The sequence below is a fragment of the Taudactylus pleione genome, unplaced genomic scaffold (assembly GCF_031769625.1).
Source record: "Taudactylus pleione unplaced genomic scaffold, aTauple2 ptg000305l, whole genome shotgun sequence".
In the NCBI taxonomy this organism is placed as follows: domain Eukaryota; kingdom Metazoa; phylum Chordata; class Amphibia; order Anura; family Myobatrachidae; genus Taudactylus; species Taudactylus pleione.
The window spans coordinates 3613441-3637208 of record NW_028284706.1 but is presented as its reverse complement, the minus strand read 5'-3'; the positions used below and the strand labels follow the sequence as shown (position 1 = coordinate 3637208).

Here is a 23768-nt window from a genome sequence, read left to right as displayed (position 1 = left end):
TCACAGATCAATATTAATGGGGAGTGCTGTGCACAGTTAAGAACATTCTCAGAATGGGATAGCCTAAGGAACATGCATTATCTCACAATAAACATGGCATCACCAGGCCTAATAATAAATCTAGGGAAGTGCCACTCCTTCCCCCTAAGTCAGGCCTGATTCAGAGTTGTTCTCAATTCCATTGATCATACAACTGAGCGATTATCAGATGCAATAATAATCGTAGCTGCGATGCGCATGCGCGGCGACCGAATTGCAATTACAGTTGCAGTGAGGATTTCATTTGCAAGTGATTGAAAGGAAGCAAATGTTTTATGGGAGGTAACGGGGAGCAATGGCTAAAGCGGAGGCTTGTTCTGGCTGTTTTCAGGATGTGTTGATGGCTGTGATCCTGTATGCAGATAACATCTGCGTCCGACGCTGCGTATGTGTACACAGTGCTGCGATGGCTCCAGTGGGTGTCTCGGTACAAGTCCTGGCAGCTGGTCTATTAGCATATTTTTGCAAATCCTCAGCACAGTTACGGCAGCAATAGTGTACATTTCTGAATCAGACCCTAAAAAAAATCCCTGCTCTGTTCTTCTGCGATCAGAGCTGCACCCATTGCACTGCAATCCCATTTAGACATTCAATGGTTCAACCCTTTGTGCCTGTGCTTAACCCCTGGTACAAAATACGCACTGATGACGATAAATGGCAGCCACTTTTGATTGGCTGACTACATCTAAACCCCTCCCGCTGAGAGTATGTCAATCACCAGTGTTGCTGCTCTATTATCCATACATTGTCAGCTGTAGACACTGAACTGAATAATTGAAGTGCTATATTCCTTTTTCTTAATACATGGTATGTTGTTTGTTTAACTCTTTTATTGCTAGCCTTTGTTTTGGGATTCTATAGGGTGTTGATTGAAGTTACTGATCACATACTGTATTTTTCGTACCATAATCAGTACATCAGTGGCTGTGATGCAGAGTGACTGCATAGTAGAGTCTTTTATTGAAAGCATTTTAATACAAGAGTAGTAAGAATAATATAGCATAATTCAGTTATACTGGAGCTAAAAAGGAGCAGAACATTGTACCTGATATCACTGTTACAGGAGGACAAAACCCATCACTCACCAGTGAGTTGTTAACCTCCATTTGCTTTGTGCACTGCTGGACACTCCCTACTGAACTGCCTGGATAAGATCACTGCTGATTTATGAGCCAATTTATTCTTCATCTGTATCCCCATGTTAATAATCTGTTTTATCTTGTACCTCTAACTGTAAATCCTCTCCTGTCTCTTATTCTACTTCTCTTCCCTGCACCTCATTTTGCAGTCTTCCCTGCTGTTGCCTGCTTCAATCTACCCTCCCAATGCTACAACCATACCTCCCAAATGACTTGATTTCAGTGGGACAGTCCCTATTTGAGGGCTCTATCCCACTGTCATGATCGGAACTACATTGTCCTGATCAGCCCGGGAGTTGGGAGGCATGACCCATTCATGCTGCTTTGCATAGCAGAGAAGCAGTCAATGGATGCTGCACACACTTGCCACTGGTGCATGCAGCATAAAAGGGGTGATAGGAATGGGACTAGAGTGAGGGCTGCTGTAGTCTAGTGCTAGGCAAGCACCTGGGGTGTGGTCACGCCCGTTCTGTCGCACTGATAAACTCCCTCTGCGATGTTCAAATGTCCCTTTAGCACCCTCTCTCACTAGAATGTAAGCTCTCACGTGCAGGGCCCTCAACCTTATGCCTAATGTCTTTCCATTCTCTGGACCTGATTCAGACCCGTTCGCTAAGGCGCTATCGCTCGCTGCCGGGCGATTATTGCACAGTGTGCATGTGTATAATTTGCAGTGCGCAAGGCAGTCTCAGCGATGGGGAATCGTTCGCTCGTAGCACACAGACTGCCCGCTACTCTGAGTGACCGATAGTGCCGTTTGTGGGTGGTTACAGGGGACGATGTTGCGGACGCAGGCGTGTCAGGCCTACAAAACGCTGTTTAAAGGGCGTGCATAATTTGCAAGGTTGCGTCATTGTACACGTCATCGGCATGTATTTCAGCCATAACTGATCGCACTGCTTGCGGCGGAGTAAGGCTACCTCCGATGGCTCTCGATGTTACCGATTAATCCAACAATTCCAGGAGATGACGTGTGTTGCGAGGGTAAAGGGGGCGCCTTTATACACTAGCGAGCTCTCACTGCCGTAGCTCGCTAAGACATAGAGGGCGTCCTTACGCCACGCAGTGCGAACGTGGAATTTTAATATTCGGCCCCTTTTTGCCAGCGAACGGCCGCATCTTGCGAGCAGCTCTGAATGAGCTCCTCTGTCCTCCTCGGTTGTTCCTGTCATGTTTTATTCAGAATTATTTCTGCATGCTATGTGATATGTTCTGCTAATTACATCAATGTATTCAAGCCATGGAGAGGGGTGCGTGACCTGTGCCCCCGCCCAGTGTGCAAAGCTAAGGGGCAGCAACATTGTTGACCCAGTGGCACTTGCAGGCCCAGCAACAGGGTACACCTAAGGATACACCTGACCTGACTAATTGTAATTTACAAACTGATGGGCGAGGCGGCCGGCACTGCGCAAGTGGGCAAAATGAAAACAATCTATCAAGCGGCAGCTGCCCGTCCACTCCCGGTCACCTGTCACCTGGTCTGGTCCGTGTGCATATGAATGACGTTGCAACGTCTTTACAACGACCTTTGCTATTGTGCATCTGCCTTCCTCTCAGCAGTCGAGGTCCACGTAAGAGGAGCAAGATCTGGAACAGGCAGTGCGACTTGCATACAGAACCTCCGGGCTTCAATCAACAACAAGCTACGGTACAAGCACTGTCCACACCCTGCAAACCATGAGATAGCCGCCGCAGTAATCACGAGTGACACGGACTTCAGCAAGCTCTGGTAAGTGATCTCTCTCTCTCTCCCTCCCCCTCCTGACTGAGCACCAGGTGGCTGTTATTCATAGGAGTGCATATATATATATATATATATATATATACATATATATATATATATATATATATATATATATATAGTACAGAAACGGCTGCACTCAGTTTCAATAAAGTCACAGATGCAGGTTAATAAAGTCACCAGCGTTTATATACTTTTAATGTATCGTCATATGGGAGTGCCGCCTTAACCTGGACTTTTATATATATATATATATAGTCAGGTGCATAAATATTGGGACATTGACAGAATTTTCATATTTTGGCCTCTATTCACCACCACAATGGCTTTGAGATGAAACAAATAAGATGTGATTTAACTGCAGACTTTCAGATTTAATTTGAGGGTAATTACATCCAAATCAGGTGAACGATGTAGAAATTACAACGGTTTCTATATGTGCCTCCCACTTTTTAAGGGGCCAAAAGTAATGGGACAAACTAAACAATCCTAAATCTAACTTTCACTTTTTAATACTTTGTTGCAAATCCTTTGCAGGCAATTACAGCCTGAAGTCTGGAACGCATAGACATCACCAGACGCTGGGTTTCATCCCTGGTGATGCTCTGCCAGGCCTCTACTGCAAATGTCTTCAGTTCCTGCTTGTTCTTGGGGCATTTTCCCTTCAGTTTTGTCTTCATCAAGTGAAATGCATGCTCAATCGGAATCAGGTCAGGGGATTGACTTGGCCATTGCATAACATTCCACTTTTTAGCCTTAAAAAACTCTTTGGTTGCTTTTGCAATATGCTTCGGGTCATTGTCCATCTGCACTGTGAAGCGCCGTCCAATGAGTTCTGAAGCATTTGACTGAATATGAGCATATAATATTGCCCGAAACACTTCAGAATTCATTCTGCTGCTTTTGTCAGCAGTAACATCATCAATAAATACAAGGGAACCAGTTCCATTGGCAGCCATACATGCCCACACCATGACACTACCACCACCATGCTTCACTGATGAGGTGGTATGTTTTGGATCATGAGCAGTTCCTTTCCTTCTCCATACTCTTCTCTTCCCATCACTCTGGTACAAGTTGATCTTTGTCTCATCTGTCCATAGGATGTTGTTCCAGAACTGTAATGGATTTTTTAGATGTTGTTTGGCAAACTCTAATCTGGTCTTCCTGTTTTTGTGGCTCACCAATGATTTACATCTTGTGGTGAACCCTCTATATTCACTCTTGTGAAGTCTTCTCTTGATTGTTGACTTTGACACATATAAACCTACCTCCTGGAGAGTGTTCTTGATTTGGCCAACTGTTGTGAAGGGGTTTTTCTTCACCAGGAAATAATTCTTCAGTTATCCACCACAGTTGTTTTCCGTGGTCTTCCGGGTCTTTTGGTGTTGCTGAGCTCTCCGATGCGTTCTTTCTTTTTAAGAATGTTCCAAACAGTTGATTTGGCAACATCTAATGTTTTTGCTATCTCTCTGATGGGTTTGTTTTGATTTTTCAGCCTAATGATGGCTTGCTTCCCTGATAGTGACAGCTCTTTGGATCTCATATTGAGAGTCGACAGCAACTGATTCCAAATGCAAATGTCACACCTAGAATCAACTCCAGACCTTTTACCTGCTTAATTGATAATGAAATAACGAGGGAATAGCCCACACCTGTCCATGAAATAGCTTTTGAGTTGATAGTCCCATTACTTTTGGCCCCTTAAAAAGTGGGAGGCACATATAGAAACCGTTGTAATTCCTACACCGTTCACCTGATTTGGATGTAATTACCCTCAAATTAAATCTGAAAGTCTGCAGTTAAAGCACATCTTGTTTGTTTAATTTCAAAGCCATTGTGGTGTGTCTTTGTATACTCACTGTCAGGGCCCGCATCTCGGGTGGTGCGACATGTGCAATGGTACAGGGCACCACAGGGCAGGGGGCAATTTTTGGGCATTTCAATTTTCTGTTTATAATCATTCTCACTTGTAGCTTCCTCTTCTTTTATCCCCGGCATCTACTGGCCTCTCTTATCTCCTCCCTGGCTGACTTCCACTCCATGTGGCCACCTCCCCAAGCACTTTCATTCACATCCTCTATTAGGGACACACACATTTCAAAATACTGTCATACCCGGGACTCAAACCCATCACCTCCCACATGGCAGTCAGACACCTTACACATGGAGCTATCTGCCCCACAATTGGGCTGCCATCAGAAACTGTGGAGATTTTGGGTTCGCGTCTTATGTCCCTATTTGAAAAACAGTGGGGAGCACTAATGGTCTTTCTGGCCCAGGGCACCAAAAATTAAGAAGTTATCGTAGGCTTACCTTTGTTACCTCGATTTCTTCAAAGTTCATAGGATCCACAGGGATACCATGGGGTGTGTGTGGTTGGAGTGATCTGGGAACCAAACAGTTAAGCTCTAGCTCCCTGGATGCCCCGGCCCTCCTCCACATATACCCCGCCCCAGGCCACAGGCAGACAGTTTTGTAAACAAGCCCAAGGCAGGAACAGGAAAGAGGAGAAGGAAGAACATTACTCTCAATAAACACTCTCCCAGAAGATGAAGGAATCAGTGATCAAGAGAAAAAAAACCCAATGAGGCCAGGTGGGCGCCCTGTGGATCCTATGGACTTCTAAGAAGTAGAGTTAACATAGGTAAGTCTACCATAACTCTTAATTTATTCTTCAGGGTCCATAGGGGTGCACAGGGATACCATGTCCCATAGCAGTTTCCCTAAGGGCGGGGACGCTCCTGAGCAGAAAGGAGAATCCGACGCCCAAAGGAAGCATCCTGAGAGTCAAAGGTATCAAATGCATAGAACCAGAGAAAGGTGTGGACAGAAGACCACGTGTTCACCTTGCACAATTGTTCAGCAGAAGTGCAACGTCGAACCGCTCGTGAGGGTCCCACAGACTGAGTAGAATGAGCTATAACCCAGTTTGGAACAGGAAGATCAGCTTGCGTGTAGGCCTGAGAGATTGTCATTTTGAGAGAATAAGCCAGAGTCTGTTTGTTAGCTGGCCAGCCTCGCTTGTGAAAGCCATACAATACATAGAGAGAATCTGATTTCCTAAAGGAATTAGAGTCTAATTCAGACCCAGGCGCAAGGCTGCGTTCTCACGAACCCGCTTGGTGCGATAATATGCTAATGAATGCAATCGCACGGCAACCGCAGCACTATACCAAGATGCCCATCACTGTAAAAAGCCTGCCCACTTCCCATGACATGTATCCGCAAGTCAGCGAAAACATCGGTAACATCGGAACCATTCGCACCGCTTGTGGTTGACTTGATCCTGCCGCATAAGCTGCTATACTGCCTGTCGCCTGCTAGACCTCTGCCAGCGTATGCAAACGCAGGGGCTTAATTATGCATGCCCCTGTAACTGCGTGCAACGCGCAAGCACGCCTGCGTTCCACCGACCACCCCCTCTTCTCCACCCCCAAACGGTCACTTCATGTCAATCACTCTGTGAGGGCTTTGCGTGCTCACTGCGATCGAATCCTGATCGCAGCGACCAGTTCGCTTACGCGCACTGCGATGCATATGAATGCGCATACTGAAAACATCGGCTGGCTACGTGCGAACACAGCCTTGCTACTGGGTCTGAATCAGGTCCTTAGTACGATCCACATAGATCCGAAGAGCATGAACTACATCCAAGGAGACTTCACCTGCAGAAAGATCCGAGGACTGGAAGGCCGGAACCACAATCTCTTCATTCAAGTGGAACCGGGACACCACTTTAGGGAGGTACCCAGCCCTAGTACGGAGGATAGCTCTGTCCGGATGAAAGATCAAGAATGGGGAGAGCGCTGCCAAATCAAATACCCTGCGGGCAGAAGAGATAGCGAAGGAGAAAAAGCGTCTTCTCTGTCAGCCACTTGAGGTCTACTGAGTCCAGAGGTTTTCAAAAGGAGGAGCCTGTAGAACCCTGAGAACCAAGGACAAATCTCACAGAGATACCGGAGGGACAAAAGGAGGTTGAAGACGGAGAACACCCTGAAAGAATAGTTTAACATCAGGCAGGGGAGCAATCCTTCGCTGGAACCAGATTGACAGAGCAGAAATCTGAACTCTAAGGGAGGCCAGGCGGAGACCAAGGTTTAATCCAGCCTGGAGAAAGGCAAGCACCCAGGTGACCCTAAAAACTGTAGGGTCATAGTCTCTGAGGGAGCACCATTGAAAGTAAGAGTGCCAAACTCTGTAATAGATGCGGGCTGAGGAAGGCTTACCCGTCCTGAGCATTGTCTGGACCACAGAGTGCTAGAAACCCTTGGCTCTTAAGCCCTGTAAATGGCTACTGAGCATCTTATATAGGAGGAGAAGCAGCCCAGAAACGGGAAAACTCTTGTGAGGGATTGAGCTCTGGGCTGGGAGAGGGGCTGCTGGGGGATAGCCTACCTCCCCGCTGTTGGCCTCTACATGGTCAGAGGCACAGACGGCCCATAGGATGCCTTGCTGTTTGTTCAGATAAACAGAAAAATAAATAACTCATAAAATTAAAAGCTTGGGACTGCTAAAGCAGTCCCTCTGTTACAGAATATGCGACTGATCCTGTCCAGCACCAAACGAAAAACTATCTGTCTGTGGCTGGAGGCGGGGTATATGGGGGGGGAGGAGGACCGGGGCATCCTGGGAGCTTAACTGTTTGGTGCCCAGATCACTCCAATCACACACACCCCATGGTATCCCTGTGGATCCCCTATGGACCCCGAAGAAGATAGTCTACTTAAAGCTCTGCTCACTGTTCTCATGATTGTCCTTGTTTGCATAATTTGTTATCCTAGCTGTCTACTCATAATACAGTATAACGCTGAATCGTCAATACCAATTTTATATTGTAAATGTGTACTGTCATCTCCCTATAAATGGCGCAGGGGAGGCAGCCCAGGCCCCATAGCAGGCGCACCCCTTGCACCCACGGTAGTTACGCCACTGTCTCCATTATTTATGGATCTGATTTGTTTTTAAGAATTCATGTCTGCTTGCGACCACTGACCTTTGGGCTATTTTGAGCTTATACCAGTGCTGCCTGTCCTGACATCCGGTTTATCTCTGGCTAGGTCTGTCCCTAGTCCATTGTCTTAGATCTGTCTGGCATCAATATAAGACCAGAACCCCATTAGACTCTTCATGCCTGACACAGAGTTGCAAGCAATTCAGTTGCGTCACTCTATGACTACTTTGTGTACTTGAAAATGAATGCAAATATCCGCCTGTATGACCACATCGCATTCATCTGCTTCCAAATGTAGCTGTCATCACTATTAGACTTGCACCAGTCCTGCCCTTGGGGAAAGAGATCTGTCTAAAAGCACTCCAATCATTCTATAAAACTCTGAATAGCTTGCAATTCCGTCTACATAATCATGGCACTTATAATATGTATGAATACACAGATGGTCCCAAGTTACAAATACTAAGCTGCATGTGGGGGATGCAGTGGCGTAACTAGGGCAGGGCAGGCGGGGTTCGTGCCCTGGGCGCCGTTGGACGGTACCGGCCGGCCCGCCCTAGTTAGCCAGTGTAGCGCCGACCGCAATGAGTGCGGTCAGCGCTACACATTTACACAGGACCGGCACTAGGCTTCCAGCGCCGGTCCTGTGCTGCACGCCTGAGCCCGTTCCCTCCCCCAGGAGGCGGGCTCAGGCTGTGCATAACACACGCATCGCCGCCAGCGCTGGCGGCGATGCGTGTGTTAAACAGCAGCCAATGAGAGTCAGATAGACTCTCATTGACTGCTGCAGCACCCACTGCAAGAGCCGGACTTCCGTCCGGCTCCTGCAGTGGGTAATGGGACTGACGTCATGACGTCTGTCTCATAATGCTGAGCGCGCCCGCCCGGGCGGGAGCGGCGTCGCGATCGGGACCAGGAGCAGGAGCAGAGATTCAGGTAAGTATATTTTTATAGATATATATATATATATATATATTTTTTGTAACCTATCTGCACAACGGGGGAGGGGGGTGGCTACTACTGGGGGGACCTCTACTGGGGGAGGGGTGACTACTACTGGGGGGACCTCTACTGGGGGAGGGGTGGCTACTACTGGGGGGACCTCTACTGGGGGAGGGCTGGCTACTACTGGGGGGACCTCTACTGGGGGGAGGGCTGGCTACTACTGGGGGCACCATTGGGAGCACCTACTCTACTGGGGACTACTACTTGGGGGGGAACTACCACTGGGGGCATTATGAAAGGGACCTACTAGAGGCAATGCACTCGGGGGACCACTACTGGGGGCAATAATAGGAAGGGCCACTACAGGGGGCACTGGATAGGGGGGATCACTACAGGGTGCCTGCATAAGGGGACCACTACTGGGAAAACTGCATGGGGGGGACTACTGCTGGGGGCACTATATAAAGGGCACTGCATAGGGGGGGACTACTACTGGGGGCACCATATCAAGGGCACTGCATAAGGGGATACTGCTACTGGGCGCACTGCATTGTGGGGACTGCTACTGGGGGCACTGCATAAGGAGAACACTACGTGGGGCACTGCATTTGGGGGGGCCACTACTGGGGGTACTGTATAAGGGGTACTACTGGGGATAAGGTGCATATGGATAGGAATGTTCAGCGTTAAAATAAAGGGGTGTGTCATGTTGACACGCCCCATTTTTAAGTGACCACGCCCATTTTTTCCCGCGGCGCGCGCACATATTGGTGTGTTAGGGGGGCTTCGTTTTCAAATTTGCCCTGGGCTCCAAATACCCTAGTTACGCCACTGGGGGGATGCATAGGACTCTGAGGGATAGATGTATTCAGCAATGAAAAGAGTGAAGAAGTGTGCCAGTGGAGAAGTTACCCATGGCAACCAGTCAGCTTCTGCCTATCACTTTATAGAATGCACTTGATAAATGCAACCTCAAAGCTGATTGGTTGCCATGGGCAACTTCTCCACTGGCACACTTCTCCACTCTTTTCACTGCTTCATTTATCTACCCCCCTATTCCCTGTAGTTACTTACAGTTACATATGCATGCTTCAGCACATAAGCAGTTGCTGTAAATCTGTCCGCAGAATAAACTTGCTTGCCACACTAAATCAGGCCCTTCACATCAGGTGAGCCAGCGGTAACTGCTAGCACAACAGAGGGTTCATTACTGGATTCATAGTAAAGTGACATAGTATACTAAATATGGGTTCCATTATAAGCATGGGTGCCGACTCTCTAGCTGCCCCTTCCGGGAGGGAGCAGCCAGATCAGCAGGGCAGGAGGGCGTGGCCAACACAAGGGGACGTGGCCAGACAGATGACAGCCATTTGTGGGTGGGGACACGCAGTTGCGTAATTTTGGCCCCGCCCCCACTACACAATGCTGATATTACAGGCACTGTGAAGCAGGGTGTGGGGCCAAAATTATGCGATTCAGCGTGAATCGTGTCACCGCCCCCGGGGATTTCACAGGTAATTGCGGGGGGGGGGGTTTGCGGTCACCGGGAGGTTTGCCTGCCTTTCCGGGGGGGCCGGGAGCGGTACACGATTTTCCGGGAGGCTCCCGGCTAAATTGGGAGGGTAGGCAAGTGTGATTATAAGTCTTATTGACATGTGTTGTATTAACGCCAGTGGGTATAAGGACTAAGGACCTCATTCAAAGGCGGTCGCTAGGGCACGGTCAATCGCAACGAGCGATTTTTTGTCATGTGCGCATGCGTGTAGTCGGCATTGCGCGTGCGCAAGCCAGTTCTTGCGAGCTAAATGGAGTCTGTCGTCAGTCACTACTTGGTCGTAGCTCTGATTGACAGATAGTTCCGTTTGCTGTACCTGAGTGAAAGCTGTTATAAGAGTTCTTTCTGAGCATGGTCGAACCAGCTTGAACATGGTTCAACCTTGCTATAAATTGGTGGGGTACTTTTTTTCTGCCGAGGACCATTTTGAAATATATAACATTATTTGCGGGCCCGATGCAGGACATGCAACCTCCGTGTGATGTCAAACAGGGGCCGGGTCACAAACGCCGGTGATTACAGCAATGCCCGGAGCACCCTGAGGATGCTCCGGGGAGCTGTAGGGTCATCTGAAGCGTCCTAAGGACACTCCAGGCAGCACTGCTGCATAGATTCTGTCTGCAGGGTGCCATTCCAGATGAGGCTAGCAGAAAAAAGCTCAGAGGGCCAGATCAAATGATTCGGCGTGCCTTACATGGCCCCCGGGTCTGAGGTTCCCCATCCCTGATTTAGGGAATGGCCAGTAGGGAGGAAACATGGCAAAGTAATAGTGGACATTGTAAAATAAGCTTGTGTGATTAAAGAATCAAAAGGAGTTCAAGAGAGGCTTCTGGCAGGGTACTGCGGGCCTGCAGTGGAAGAATGCTCTGTCTATAAATACACAGTCGGGTGCATAAATATTGGGACATTGACAGGATTTCCATATTTTGGCCTCTATTCACCACCACAATGGCTTTGAAATGAAACAAACAAGATGTGCTTTAACTGCAGACTTTCAGATTTAATTTGAGGTTTCTATATGTGCCTCCCACTTTTTAAGGGGCCAAAAGTAATGGGACTATCAACTCAAAAGCTATTTCATGGACAGGTGTGGGCTATTCCCTCGTTATTTCATTATTTAATTATCAATTAAGCAGGTAAAAGGTCTGGAGTTGATTCTAGGTGTGACATTTGCATTTGGAATCAGTTGCTGTCGACTCTCAATGAGATCCAAAGAGCTGTCACTATCAGGGAAGCAAGCCATCATTAGGCTGAAAAATCAAAACAAACCCATCAGATAGATAGCAAAAACATTAGGTGTGGCCAAATCAACTGTTTGGAACATTCTTCAAAATAAAGAAGGCACCGGAGAGCTCAGCAACACCAAAAGACCCGGAAGACCATGGAAAACAACTGTGGTGGATGACAGAAGAATTATTTCCCTGGTGAAGAAAAACCCCTTCACAACAGTTGGCCAAATCAAGAACACTCTCCAGGAGGTAGGTGTATATGTGTCAAAGTCAACAATCAAGAGAAGACTTCACAAGAGTGAATATAGAGGGTTCACCACAAGATGTAAACCACTGGTGAGCCTCAAAAACAGGAAGACCAGATTAGAGTTTGCCAAACAACATCTAAAAAAATCCATTACAGTTCTGGAACAACATCCTATGGACAGATGAGACAAAGATCAACTTGTACCAGAGTGATGGGAATAGAAGAGTATGGAGAAGGAAAGGAACTGCTCATGATCCAAAACATACCACCTCATCAGTGAAGCATGGTGGTGGTAGTGTCATGACGTGAGCATGTATGGCTGCCAATGGAACTGGTTCCCTTGTATTTATTGATGATGTGACTACTGACAAAAGCAGCAGAATGAATTCTGAAGTGTTTTGGGCAATATTATATGCTCATATTCAGTCAAATGCTTCAGAACTCATTGGACGGCGCTTCACAGTGCAGATGGACAATGACCCGAAGCATACTGCAAAAGCAACCAAAGAGATTTTTAAGGCTAAAAAGTGGAATGTTATGCAATGGCCAAGTCAATCCCCTGACCTGAATCCAATTGAGCATGCATTTCACTTGATGAAGACAAAACTGAAGGGAAAACGCCCCAAGAACAAGCAGGAACTGAAGACATTTGCAGTAGAGGCCTGGCAGAGCATCACCAGGGATGAAACCCAGCGTCTGGTGATGTCTATGCGTTCCAGACTTCAGGCTGTAATTGCCTGCAAAGGTTTTGCAACAAAGTTTTAAAAAGTGAAAGTTAGATTTAGGATTGTTTAGTTTGTCCCATTACTTTTGGCCCCTTAAAAAGTGGGAGGCACATATAGAAACTGTTGTAATTCCTACACCGTTCACCTGATTTGGATGTAATTACCCTCAAATTAAAAATTAAATCTGAAAGTCTGCAGTTAAAGCACATCTTGTTTGTTTGCTTGTTTCATTTCAAAGCCATTGTGGTGGTGAATAGAGGCCAAAATATGAAAATTCTGTCAATGTCCCAATATTTATGCACCTGACTGTATATATATATATATATATATATATATATATATGCACACAGTATATATAGTTTATCTGTTTGGTATACTGTATATACATATGTATAAGTATTGTGCAGTGATAGGTTTACTAGGTGAACTAAATGTGCAGGTTCACTTTAACAAACAAAAAAAAACCAACAGCACCACGCATAGAGAGTAGCTTGTTTGTTTGCACTGCAGTGTGAGTGTGAAGTCGGTGTTTGTGACAAATGAAACAAATACATTGACAATGCAGATGCCTGAATCACCCTGCCCCTTTCCACCAGCCACCTGCTCCAGCTACTACTTAAAAAACTATTCGCACTCCTACCTACTCCTCCTAGTCCTAATGGCGCCCTTACGGCATGCTAATGTTTTTTTTTTTTCAACAGTGTTCCAGTCCAAAGTCTCACACTGTCTCCCACCTCTCTCCTGTATGAAATAGCACCAGATCACGAGGGAGGGGCTTTATACGCAATCCAAAACACGAGAGATCAGACTACAGGAAGATAACATTTTGCTTCGTTTTGGAATCTGAAGTTAATGGGAAGACCCAAACCAGGACTTGGATTCACTCGTAACGCCTAAGTTCAGGTGTGTTGGGTTTCCAGAGAAACTGAACTGCTCATTACTAGTGTGGAGGCATTAAGGGAATGAGAAGGGTTGGTTTCAATAAGAAGATTGATTAAACAACTAAAACAATTTGATGTACTCTACAGTATGTTATCATTATTCACCTGAAATGGAATTATATGCTGATGAGGAAATCTATAGATTTCATTTTCAGCATGCAGTATAATAGTCAAGAAGGAATGGTCCAGCACAAAGATAGTAGGGCCATATATGGTACACAAGAGAAACTAGTACAGCACACCAGATAAGCCAGTGAATCACACTGGAAGGTTAACATAGTTGGTAAATTCATAATTATGGAAGGTGGCTGTATGATTGACCATACACAGATTTAGTTCAGACACACATATTGTATCAGTAAGACTTAGAACATTATACAACAGATAGGGTGTTAGAGAGTGTCAACTATCAATTAATAGGGAAATTAACAGTGTTGTGAGGGGTTACAGCAGTGGTGGTGAGCTATAATTCTAATGGTAAAGATTTTGGGGTTAGCAGATAAGCACTAGTGGCGTCTCCCCATAACCAGGGGATTCCTAACAGATGGACATGGGGAGACACCCTTTTAAGTTGCTGTTGCATGGCATAATACAACACTCCCAAGTGGTCCTTATGCTAAACCATCAAAAGATTTCTGGGATCTCCATAGCCTGTGGTGTATGGCTGAAGCTGGATTCTTGCAGTCTTGTTCCTTGCATCCATGTTATAGAATGTCTATTAAATAAAACTGTGACATCTATTTTGCAACATTTGCCAAATCTGTCTTTGTTGGAGTCCATGATCTGGCTTAAATTCTGGCTGGCTAGGGAGAGAGGTGTGGGCATAAACTACTGGGAAAATAGGGAAATCTAGGGCCGAAGGGGGAAAAGTGCCATCTTCACCTTAACACACTGGATATTGTTTCTGTGGTGAGAGCAGAGTGCCGGGCATACAGGAAATAAAGGGTGAACCTGCCGGGTTTCCCTTCTCATCCAGCAATGTAATAGTTGTGGTCAGGGGCATTGGAACGATTTTATGGGGTGGGCAATATATAATTTCATTTTGGCACCACCGCACCCCTCCCACCAACTTACCTATTGCTGGGCCACCCAGCAGCAGGGGGCAGGGACTAGAGTGGCGGCTGAGGTCAGGGGCTGTGCTTTATAGCAATAGGCTGCACGGGCCCTGCACTGCACGCAGGAGGTGTAATGTGTGGTCTTTTAACTTTAAGGCCGCATATTACACCTCCTCCTCCGTGTAGTGCAGGGAGCCGTGCAGCCCTTGACCGTTGACCGTCCATGGCGGCCGCTCCACTCGCGCCTTTCAAATGTGTGGGGGGGCGAGCTGCTCCCTTGCATCCCCCCTCATTCTGACGACTATGGTTGTGGTACTTTAGGAATACAGTGGGAGGGGTGCAGGAATGGCCACGAGGGAGACAACATTGTAAGGTGAACAAAGGTTACAAATATTTCAAACGAGGCTGGAGGCAGTATTCTGTGGGTCTGAAAATTGGTTACTCAAGTTAATTACAGGGTTGTTTATGCCATTTGGCAGACATGATGTGGGAGCTTACACACAACAATAAACCATGTGGAACAGCACTGGTAAATATACATAAATATATCTCTGGCAAGGCGGAATAATTGTTCAAGACGCATATAATGATGTTAAATTATAATAGACATTTAGGACCCAGATAATTAATGTTTCTTCTCAATGCCAGTGCCGGAGCAATTCATCAGACAAGGACGGAGGGATCCGAAAGGATCCCTTTTCACGACCAGGGACCTGGGTAGCGGTAGGGGCGTCTTTAGAGAGGAGGGGGCCCGTATGCATCCCCCTTCACCGGCCCCCTCCTCTCACCCTGGCAGCCGGCAGCCGACTGCCGACTGACGTGGCTGGCCGGCCACCGCAGAATCAGTAGACTCTGGACACTAGAGTGTGCCCAGAGTCTACTGCACAGGCGATTTCCTCAAATATTGTAATTTTGGAACTTGATGAATTATGGGAACAGCAGGCCATTCCGCAAGAGGAAGTTAAGCAGTAGATATCTGCTTTACCTTCTTAATGAATGGCCCAATAACTTAATTTTACAATTGCAGGTGAAATGTTCATTTTCACCTGCTTTTGTAAAAATTAAGTGATGATGAATAGGCAGGCCCCCTTAATAGTAACATACAACATCATCACTTCATAGCTTATATGAAGCAATATGAAGGTTTCTACAGATTGATAAAAAAAACATATATAGAAAACAAAAGGTGAGAACAAGCGCCTATATAGTAGGGATGTGCAGGCTCGGATAGGTTCGAGTTTGCACGTTGAGTTCGGATTTTTCCCTCCAAAAAAACGGAACTCAGAAAGAGGAAAAACGAACCTATCCGAGCCTGCACATCCCTACTATATAGTGTAGTATTAAGTGAAAAATGTAACACACTCTCTCAAAAAATGGCATGCGTACCGTAATGACCCAGAACAATAAGCATTTGTTTATGAGTCCTTTTTCAGGCTTCACCAGGTTGGTCCTCTTATGTACCCAAAAGTAGCTGGTTAAATACTCCAAATATAGGGTTTAAGAAGAGAGAGAACACTTCTCATAGTGTAGTATGTTTTAAAAGAAGTTTAATCCAAAATACACACAACACATAAAAATGAAGAATTACATTAATGAAAATTCAAACAGGCTTATCTGATGGTAGCTGGTCTCAGAGTGTAGGGGTACACCCACAGTCCTCAAACATGTATATTAAGCTTCTATAGAGGAATATATAACAAAATAGATATAATAATTTTGTGCTGGAGTCCCTTTAAAACAAATCTCCTATGTGGATCCACTACAAGAGTAATGAATGTGACACATGGGACATTGGGCCTGATTCAGCTTGGATTGCAGGTCTGCATTTGCACGCAGGGGCGCCGAATGGGGGGGGGGAGCGGGTACAAATTGCCCGGGCCCGGCTTCCTGAGGGGCCCGTTGGGGGCCCAGGTCTGGCGCCGCCCCCCACTCCCCCTCCCTCACAGCAGCCCAGCACACAGCGTGTGCTGAGCTGCAGCGGGAGACTGCTCGTGGCTGCTGAGCGATCACACTGATCGCGTCCCCCCTGGTTTCACATTGATCGCGCCCCCCCGGCTTTGCACCGGGCTGAGGGGGCTCAGAGCGCCCCCTCGTCAGCGCGTAGCGCTGAAAATCTTTTATTTTTTTTAAGGGGGCGTGGCCCGCCGCAGCTCTTGGCGGGCCTGTTCACACGCACCTGCACGCTGCGAAAATATGCAAATGAATGCGATCGCACAGTGATAGCAGCACTATACCAAGACGCCCACCAGCTTATAAAGCCGCCGACTTCCCATTACATACATCCGCAAGTCAGCGAAAGCATCGGTAACATCGAGAAACATCGGACCCATACTCAGAGTTGTGGTTGAGCTTGACATGCCTCACAACCTGCAAAGTTCCTGTCGCCATGTAGTGCTCTGACTGCGTATGCCTTCACTGGGGCTTAATTATTCACGCCCCTGTAACGGCGTTCAAACGCACTGACATGCCTGCGTTTCCCCGACCACCCTCCGTCACCACCCACAAACGGCACTTCATGTCAATCAGTCTGCGATGGGTCTGCGTAGTCATTGCATTCACAAACCTGAACGCAGCAGCTGGTTCGTGCACGTGCACTATGGTGCATACGCAGGCTGCAAATATCGATAGGTTGTGTGCGAACACAGACCTGCGATCCAAGCTGAATCAGGCCCATTGTCGGTGTTTATCCATAGCCACATGCAGGAGTGGCATCTCTTTCATTCGACGTCGGTCAGAGCGAGCAGTGCTGCGACAGCTAATGGGTGAGAAACACTCCTACTCACCGAATGGCTACCCCGCTTCACAGAGGAGTCACCTTTGCGGCCGGCAGCCGACTGACACGGCTGGCCGGCCACCACAGAATCAATAAATCAATAAACTATGGGCACTAGAGTGTGCCAGGAGTCTATTGCGCATTCACAGATCGCAGGCACGGCCTCCATTTTCCTGGTGATTTCCTCACAGCGCATGTGCAAAACGCCGGAAAAATGGCTGCCGTGGCCATTTTCCGGCGTTTGAGCAGCGATGGGAGAGGTAAGTATTACATATTATGGGTGCAGTGTGTGCAGTACGGGCCCCCGGGGGCCCGTGTGCAGCGCACACCGTGCACTCATTATAGATACGCCCCTGCCACTTCACTGTCGCACCTGGGATATTTCATTACGGCCGGTGCATCTGGTAATTTACCCCACAAACATCCGACAGACTGTTTTGGGACTTTCAGGTCCACATATAATGCCATAGTTATTGAGACTTGGGGCCAAATGTAATAGGGTGCGAGTTCTTCAAATATGAAAGTATAGCACTTTTTTAGAACTCACTCAATGTAATAAGGTGCAAGAACATGCAAACGCGTATATTATTCGCATTTCCACAACTCGCAATGCCGAAACTTGCATCCAGATGTTTTCCCATGGGAACCATACAACTCGGGCAATGTAATTGAGTGTGAGTTTTTAGCTCGCACAAAATTAGTTACATAAAACTCGCATAATAATAGACATGCTCCAGGCTAGTAAGTATAGCCTGAGCAGGTACGAGTTAGACAGAAGCCTTCACATATCAGTGAAATCTGTGAAGGCTTGTGTGTGAAAAAGCTATACAAGTGTTAAAATAAAACAAAATTACGTAGGGTCACCCCCTGAAAGCACAACCAGCAACAGGCTTGTAATGAGGTACAGTAATGACGTTACAGGTGCCTTGCCTCAATAAAAAAAATAAAAACCTTAATGTACCAGACTGCCGTATTCCCCCCCACATTTCTCTCTCTCAGCACTCCCCCCATTTCCTTCTCTCTCAGCGATCCCCCCACATTCCCCCCTGACTCAGTGACACCCCCATACATTCCCCCCTCTCTCTCTCTGCGATCTTCCCACATTCCCTTTTGTCTGTCAGTGCCACCACCACACACTCACACGTCAGTAACACCCCCCCTTCTGTCTGTCAGTGGTGCCCCCCACCTCCCCTCCTCATTTACCTCTGTAAGTGTACTGCTGTGGGGCCCTCACTGCCGTCTGTTACTGCCTGGGAAGGAGTTTGCGGTGCTGGAGACAGGAGTGTGCTGCTCGGCATATGCTGGGGCTGATCTGGCTGCTCTGACTGAGCGCTCTTTGTCAGGTGGCTGGTCCGGGGGAGGGGCCAGCCACCAGGTAGTAATACAAGGCAGCTACAGTCACTGTCAGTAACTGCTGTCCGACACTGCAGTGTGGATCAATTCCGCAGTGATAATTGTTCACTATGCGCTGGATCCCAGAGGGCCCATTATTCCAAAGGGGCACCTGCTGTAGGTCCGTCCCTGTGTGGGTGGGCCCCCTACCTGCCCGGGCCTCCAGACCCGGCAGTCCCCCCTGATGGCGGCCCTGTATGAAGCTGTTCTATTTAAAAAAATAGAGATATATACACTCAAATTGGATCATTAGTATAATTTCCCTACATTGGGTATAAGGTACATGATCCCTATGGCTACATGTATTTTCTGAAAAGTATCAGTGTGTTTTCCTCAACAAGTAGATCTCACTAACTGCTTTGGGGCTCATTTACATATGTATGTAAATCAATGTTATGCACGCCTCTCATATGTACCAGTACATGTTCACTTTACCGCCATTCTCATAGGTGGTGCTTTCACAATCTCCCAGAAATGCTTTTTCAAAAGTAGGCAAGTATACTATTAAATGTGTATTATAATATAACATTATATGCACCTTGATCAATTATTCTGACTGACCAGGGATCTATTTATATATATTCACCAGTGCTGTTCCACATTGTGTATTGTTCTGTGTGTTTGCTTAAAGTTATGATTTCACTAGTCAATTGGAACTAGCAGCTATTAATATAACATTGTACACTGTATACTGTACATTGATATTTTTTTTATTCTATATTGATTATATTTATTTATAGCTCTGAGGTATATTTCTATCTTTATCTTTTTGATGTGGGAGCAAGACAGATCTGGTACCAATACCCTACAGATTACAGACTTTTAAAATGTATGCTCATTCTAGGATTATTTGATTTAGGGGTCTGTTTATGAAAGGCAGACAGCCTAATGTATATTTATGAAAGCCCCCCTGCTGGTATCAGTGGCTATTGCAGGAGATAGCCTTTAACGGGTGACTTCTATGGTATATCATCTCAGAATGATGTAAGGCAACATGTGCCCACAGGAAAAAAATTAAATATTGATTATTAAAATAAAGCTTTTTTTTCCTCCATTTTTTTGTTGTTGAATAATTTTTTATGCTTTATCTATTTTTAACAGTTTTTCCTTTTTTTACCTTTTTTATTTTTTTTTTACTTTGTGTGGAATCTGGAACTGGAAGCTAGTAAATCCGTCTCCCGCATACATTACAAACTTACTGGATTGTTAAGCAGTAAACCTACTCAACCTGATGCTGATCAGTGTCCCCAAGGTGCTGACCTGCTCCAGTGACCTTTTTTGATAAATAGCTAAAAAGATCATCAAAGAGATAGAATGTTTTTTGGTGGGGTGTTAATAAGAGTTAATAAATAGACCCTATAACAGGCTTGCCTACCCTCCCGATTTGGTCGGGAGCCTCCCGAATATCGGGTGCCGCTCCCGACCCCCCGGAAAGGCAGGCAAGCCTCCCGGCTGCCGACTGCCCCCCCGACTACCTACTAGAAACCCCCTGCAGCGGGGGGCCCGATTACACGATTTGCGCTGAATCGCATCATCGTGGCTCCGCCCCCTGCTTCACAATGGAATTGTGAGGAGGGGCGGGGCCACGATGATGCAAACTTGCGGCCCCGCCCCCAATGCGAACCCATTGTCCGGCCACACACCATGCTGTACTGTATGCAGGCATTCAGTTCCCTCCCGGAAGGAGGGAGCTGAAAGTCGGCAAGTATGCCCTATAATTTGTTAAACATATTGAACAAAAATGTTATAGGAGTCTATTTACTAAGCAGTGTTAGGAGACAAAGTGAAAGGAGATAAGGTGCCAGCCAATCAGCTCCCAACTGTCATTTTTCAAACACAGCCTGTGACATGGCAGTTAGGAGCTGATTGGCTGGTACCTGATTTCATTTCACTTTGTTTCCTAACACTGCTTAGTAAATAGACCCCATAGTGAGACATGAATTAAAAGCTGAAATTGTCATGAAAAAATATTTTCACTCAGATTGTAAAGGGGAATGTATTCATAGGTATGAGACCTAAGTGAATATGGCCCTGATTTAGAGTTGCACGCAAACACGATGGTTTACGTACAACTCTGATGGTTGCCGATCGGCGCATACGCAGTGCCCCTTTCACTGCAGCATGATTGACACGATGCGGCCGTTTGGGGGTGGGGAAGGGGCGGTGCGGCCAGTCGGACCCATTTTCTGGGCGTGTCCCGAAGCCATAAAAAATAGCCTGGCCTTGCTAGTGTGAAAATGTTTCCAAACCGGTCACTCCAAGGATTAATGATAAATGAGAGAATATAGATATAATCATGTATATATTCTATACTAGAATTGGGAGAGTACATAACCTCCATAGAATGCTCATTGCTTCATGTCTTCTGGCTGTGCACAAAGAACAAATTATTGCAAATCCAGACATGAGTATTTTAGAGTGTGACAGTAGCTGTCAGATTAAGGCAGTGTCAGTCAGCATATTCCCCACACAATACATTCTCTGTCAACATGTGACACAGTGTTATTATGACACAGTATTCTCTGTGCACATTTTTGGTCTATGCAGTCATGTCCCTGATCTTTTACTTAATAACGACCTGTCACCCGATACCATTGCTAATATTGTTCCCACAGAAAATATTAGAACAAACCTACATGGCTTCTTACTGCTTTCTCACTTACCCAAGCTTCTGATTTTGTAGAATAAAGAACAAATGACTGAAACTTTGATGCCACAATAAAGGGAAACACGGAGCCACTCCTGTGCTACAACTCATCTACAGTACGTTCATCTACCCCTCCCCATCATGAACTTTGTATTTCTGGTATAGGAGAGACAGAATACAGAGTCCAGTCCCAGCAGCCAAGCCCTGCATGTGTAGGAAGGGGGAAAATCACAAGATATCACACTGAATATGTAACTATGTGGACACACCATTGCTTGGAACACATTAATCTGTAAAAACACATATGTACCAGATGTCACTATCATTAAATGCTCTCATTTTATTCCATATACAAATCTATTCACATAAAAAAATTATTTAAGTGTAAGAGTTATTTGCCTCTCACCTGAGCTCTCGGTTCTCTCCCACTACTGTACATTTAAGTAACAGGTGTTTGCTCTATGATTTTACCTGCTTGTTAAACAATTGTTTACATTATCAGGTCGTTCTCATAATCTGCCCTTCATATTACACAATTTCTGATTTCAAAGTTAATAACATATCCCTCTTGTGCTAGAATCTTGCTCTTCTTTTTACTCTCTGCTTTTCCAGCTGTGCCCCCACCTACTCCTCACCTGTTCACTTGTTCCCCCTCGCAGGTCTGGCCTCCCCTCCTCTTCGGTAAGATCTCCTCCTCTTGTGCTGTAGTCTTTGCAATCTGCTCCACTGTTTCTGAGAGTGCCTGAGCTGTCACCTCTGAAGGACCCGCCCCATGGTAGCCACATGCCTGAGATTCCAATGAAGGTGACAACGTCAGATCTAGTCCTACCAGTTCCTCCCCTTTCACCATCTCCTGTACCAGCCCTGGCAACTGCTCTTTTTCCTCTTTAGTCATGGTAATGATAACTTGGTATTTCATTTTGGTTGTGCTTGGAGATGCCTGTGGGTTAGAGTGATCTTTGACTGTGTGATTCTCAGGAACAATTTGTGCTGCTTCCTGCCTGAGAATGCTGGAGTAAATGTGCACATTTTGTGTCTTATCTTGAAAGGGGTCCTGGAGGGCCAAACGCCTCTGCATTTGTGTGGCCTCCTTTTGAACCCCATCTCGTGGAGAGTTTCTTTGGTGTAGGGAGGGTTCATATACAGAATTCTCTTTCTCTGTAGAAGAACATAAGGGTTCTGGACTTTTACATTTGGAATCATTATTTTGTTCTTCTTCCTGAGGTAGTTTTTGAAAAAGGAGAGGAACAATGTTTTCGGTTGCTCTTTTTAGTACCACATCTTTTGAAATGATGCTGGTACAGAGAGGTATGTGGTATCTAGCTCCTTTTGTTTCTGAGTCTATGTGACACAGGTTCTGCTGAACTTCATCTTGATTGCTTTGTTTTTGTATTTCAGTGTTGTAGCTGGCAATAAGGATATTTTTGAATTGGGAAACATCTTCATTAGAAAATGCACTGTTGTTTAATTGGAGCCCTTTTTCAAATATCTCCTCTTGTATTATATTTCTTGCTAATATGTTTTGATAAAGGGGGCTTCGATACTGATGTGGTTCTTTGTCCTTTTCCAAAATGTCTATATTGTGTGAGTGTCCAGATTCAGATGAAGGAAGCTGTACTAAACCTGGGATATAGTGAGCCGGTGACAGGTAATCCTTTAGTATACTCTCTGCCCAGCATGGAAGCGACTCCTCTTCTTCCCCTTCTAACTTCTCAGGAAAGGCAAATGGTAACTGTTGCTCAACATTTTTGCCTGTAGAGACCTCATGACTGGAACAGTGATCTGCATCACCATATGCCAAACAATCAAAAGATGTTGATACTTCTAATGTCCTTTGAACTCTGTGTTCTCTATTGGAACAGTGATCATAGTTTTTAGGGGTGAGCTGTGAGAAAGGAGATTCAGCAATGCTGGATTTGAGACAGCTATCATCTAAATCCAGGTCATTTCCTATAGCTGGTCTGTCCAGCCTCCCGATGGACCACTGGGATTCTGTTGGAGATGACACATTAGGGAGTGCCTCACTATATTCCAGTTCACTAAACCTTTTCTTACGCCAGATCAGACTCCCAAACCGATGAAGAAGACCAGAAGTAGGTGACTCCAACTCAGAGTAACTAAGGGATCGAGTCTGAAGACAGAACATAGGAAAAAAAATGATACATTTTGTTAAGAAGAATACAATTCAATTATTACTGTAAAACTGTATAAGGACAAATACTTATTAAAACAAAAATACATTAAATAATCTATGGAGTCTTGCACGGAACCATAAGGCATGGAAGTGCACACGTTCCCAACCCTGGACTAGCGTGTATTCAGTCTATTCAGTCTTACAGAAGTTAGATGTTATTATACAGTACTTATTATTTTCTCTAATGGGTGT

The 23768-nt window shown here is 45.9% G+C and overlaps 1 protein-coding gene across 1 annotated transcript in view; it reads right to left on the bottom strand.

Annotated features, from left to right (window-relative positions):
• The window catches only part of CRYBG2 (crystallin beta-gamma domain containing 2), a 250499-nt gene that overhangs the window by 46949 nt on the left and 179782 nt on the right, over window positions 1-23768 (bottom strand). The window contains exon 3 of the mRNA XM_088442079.1: window positions 22018-23513. Coding sequence (XP_088298205.1) covers window positions 22018-23513 — 1496 coding nt within the window. The remainder of the gene's footprint in view (window positions 1-22017; window positions 23514-23768) is intronic.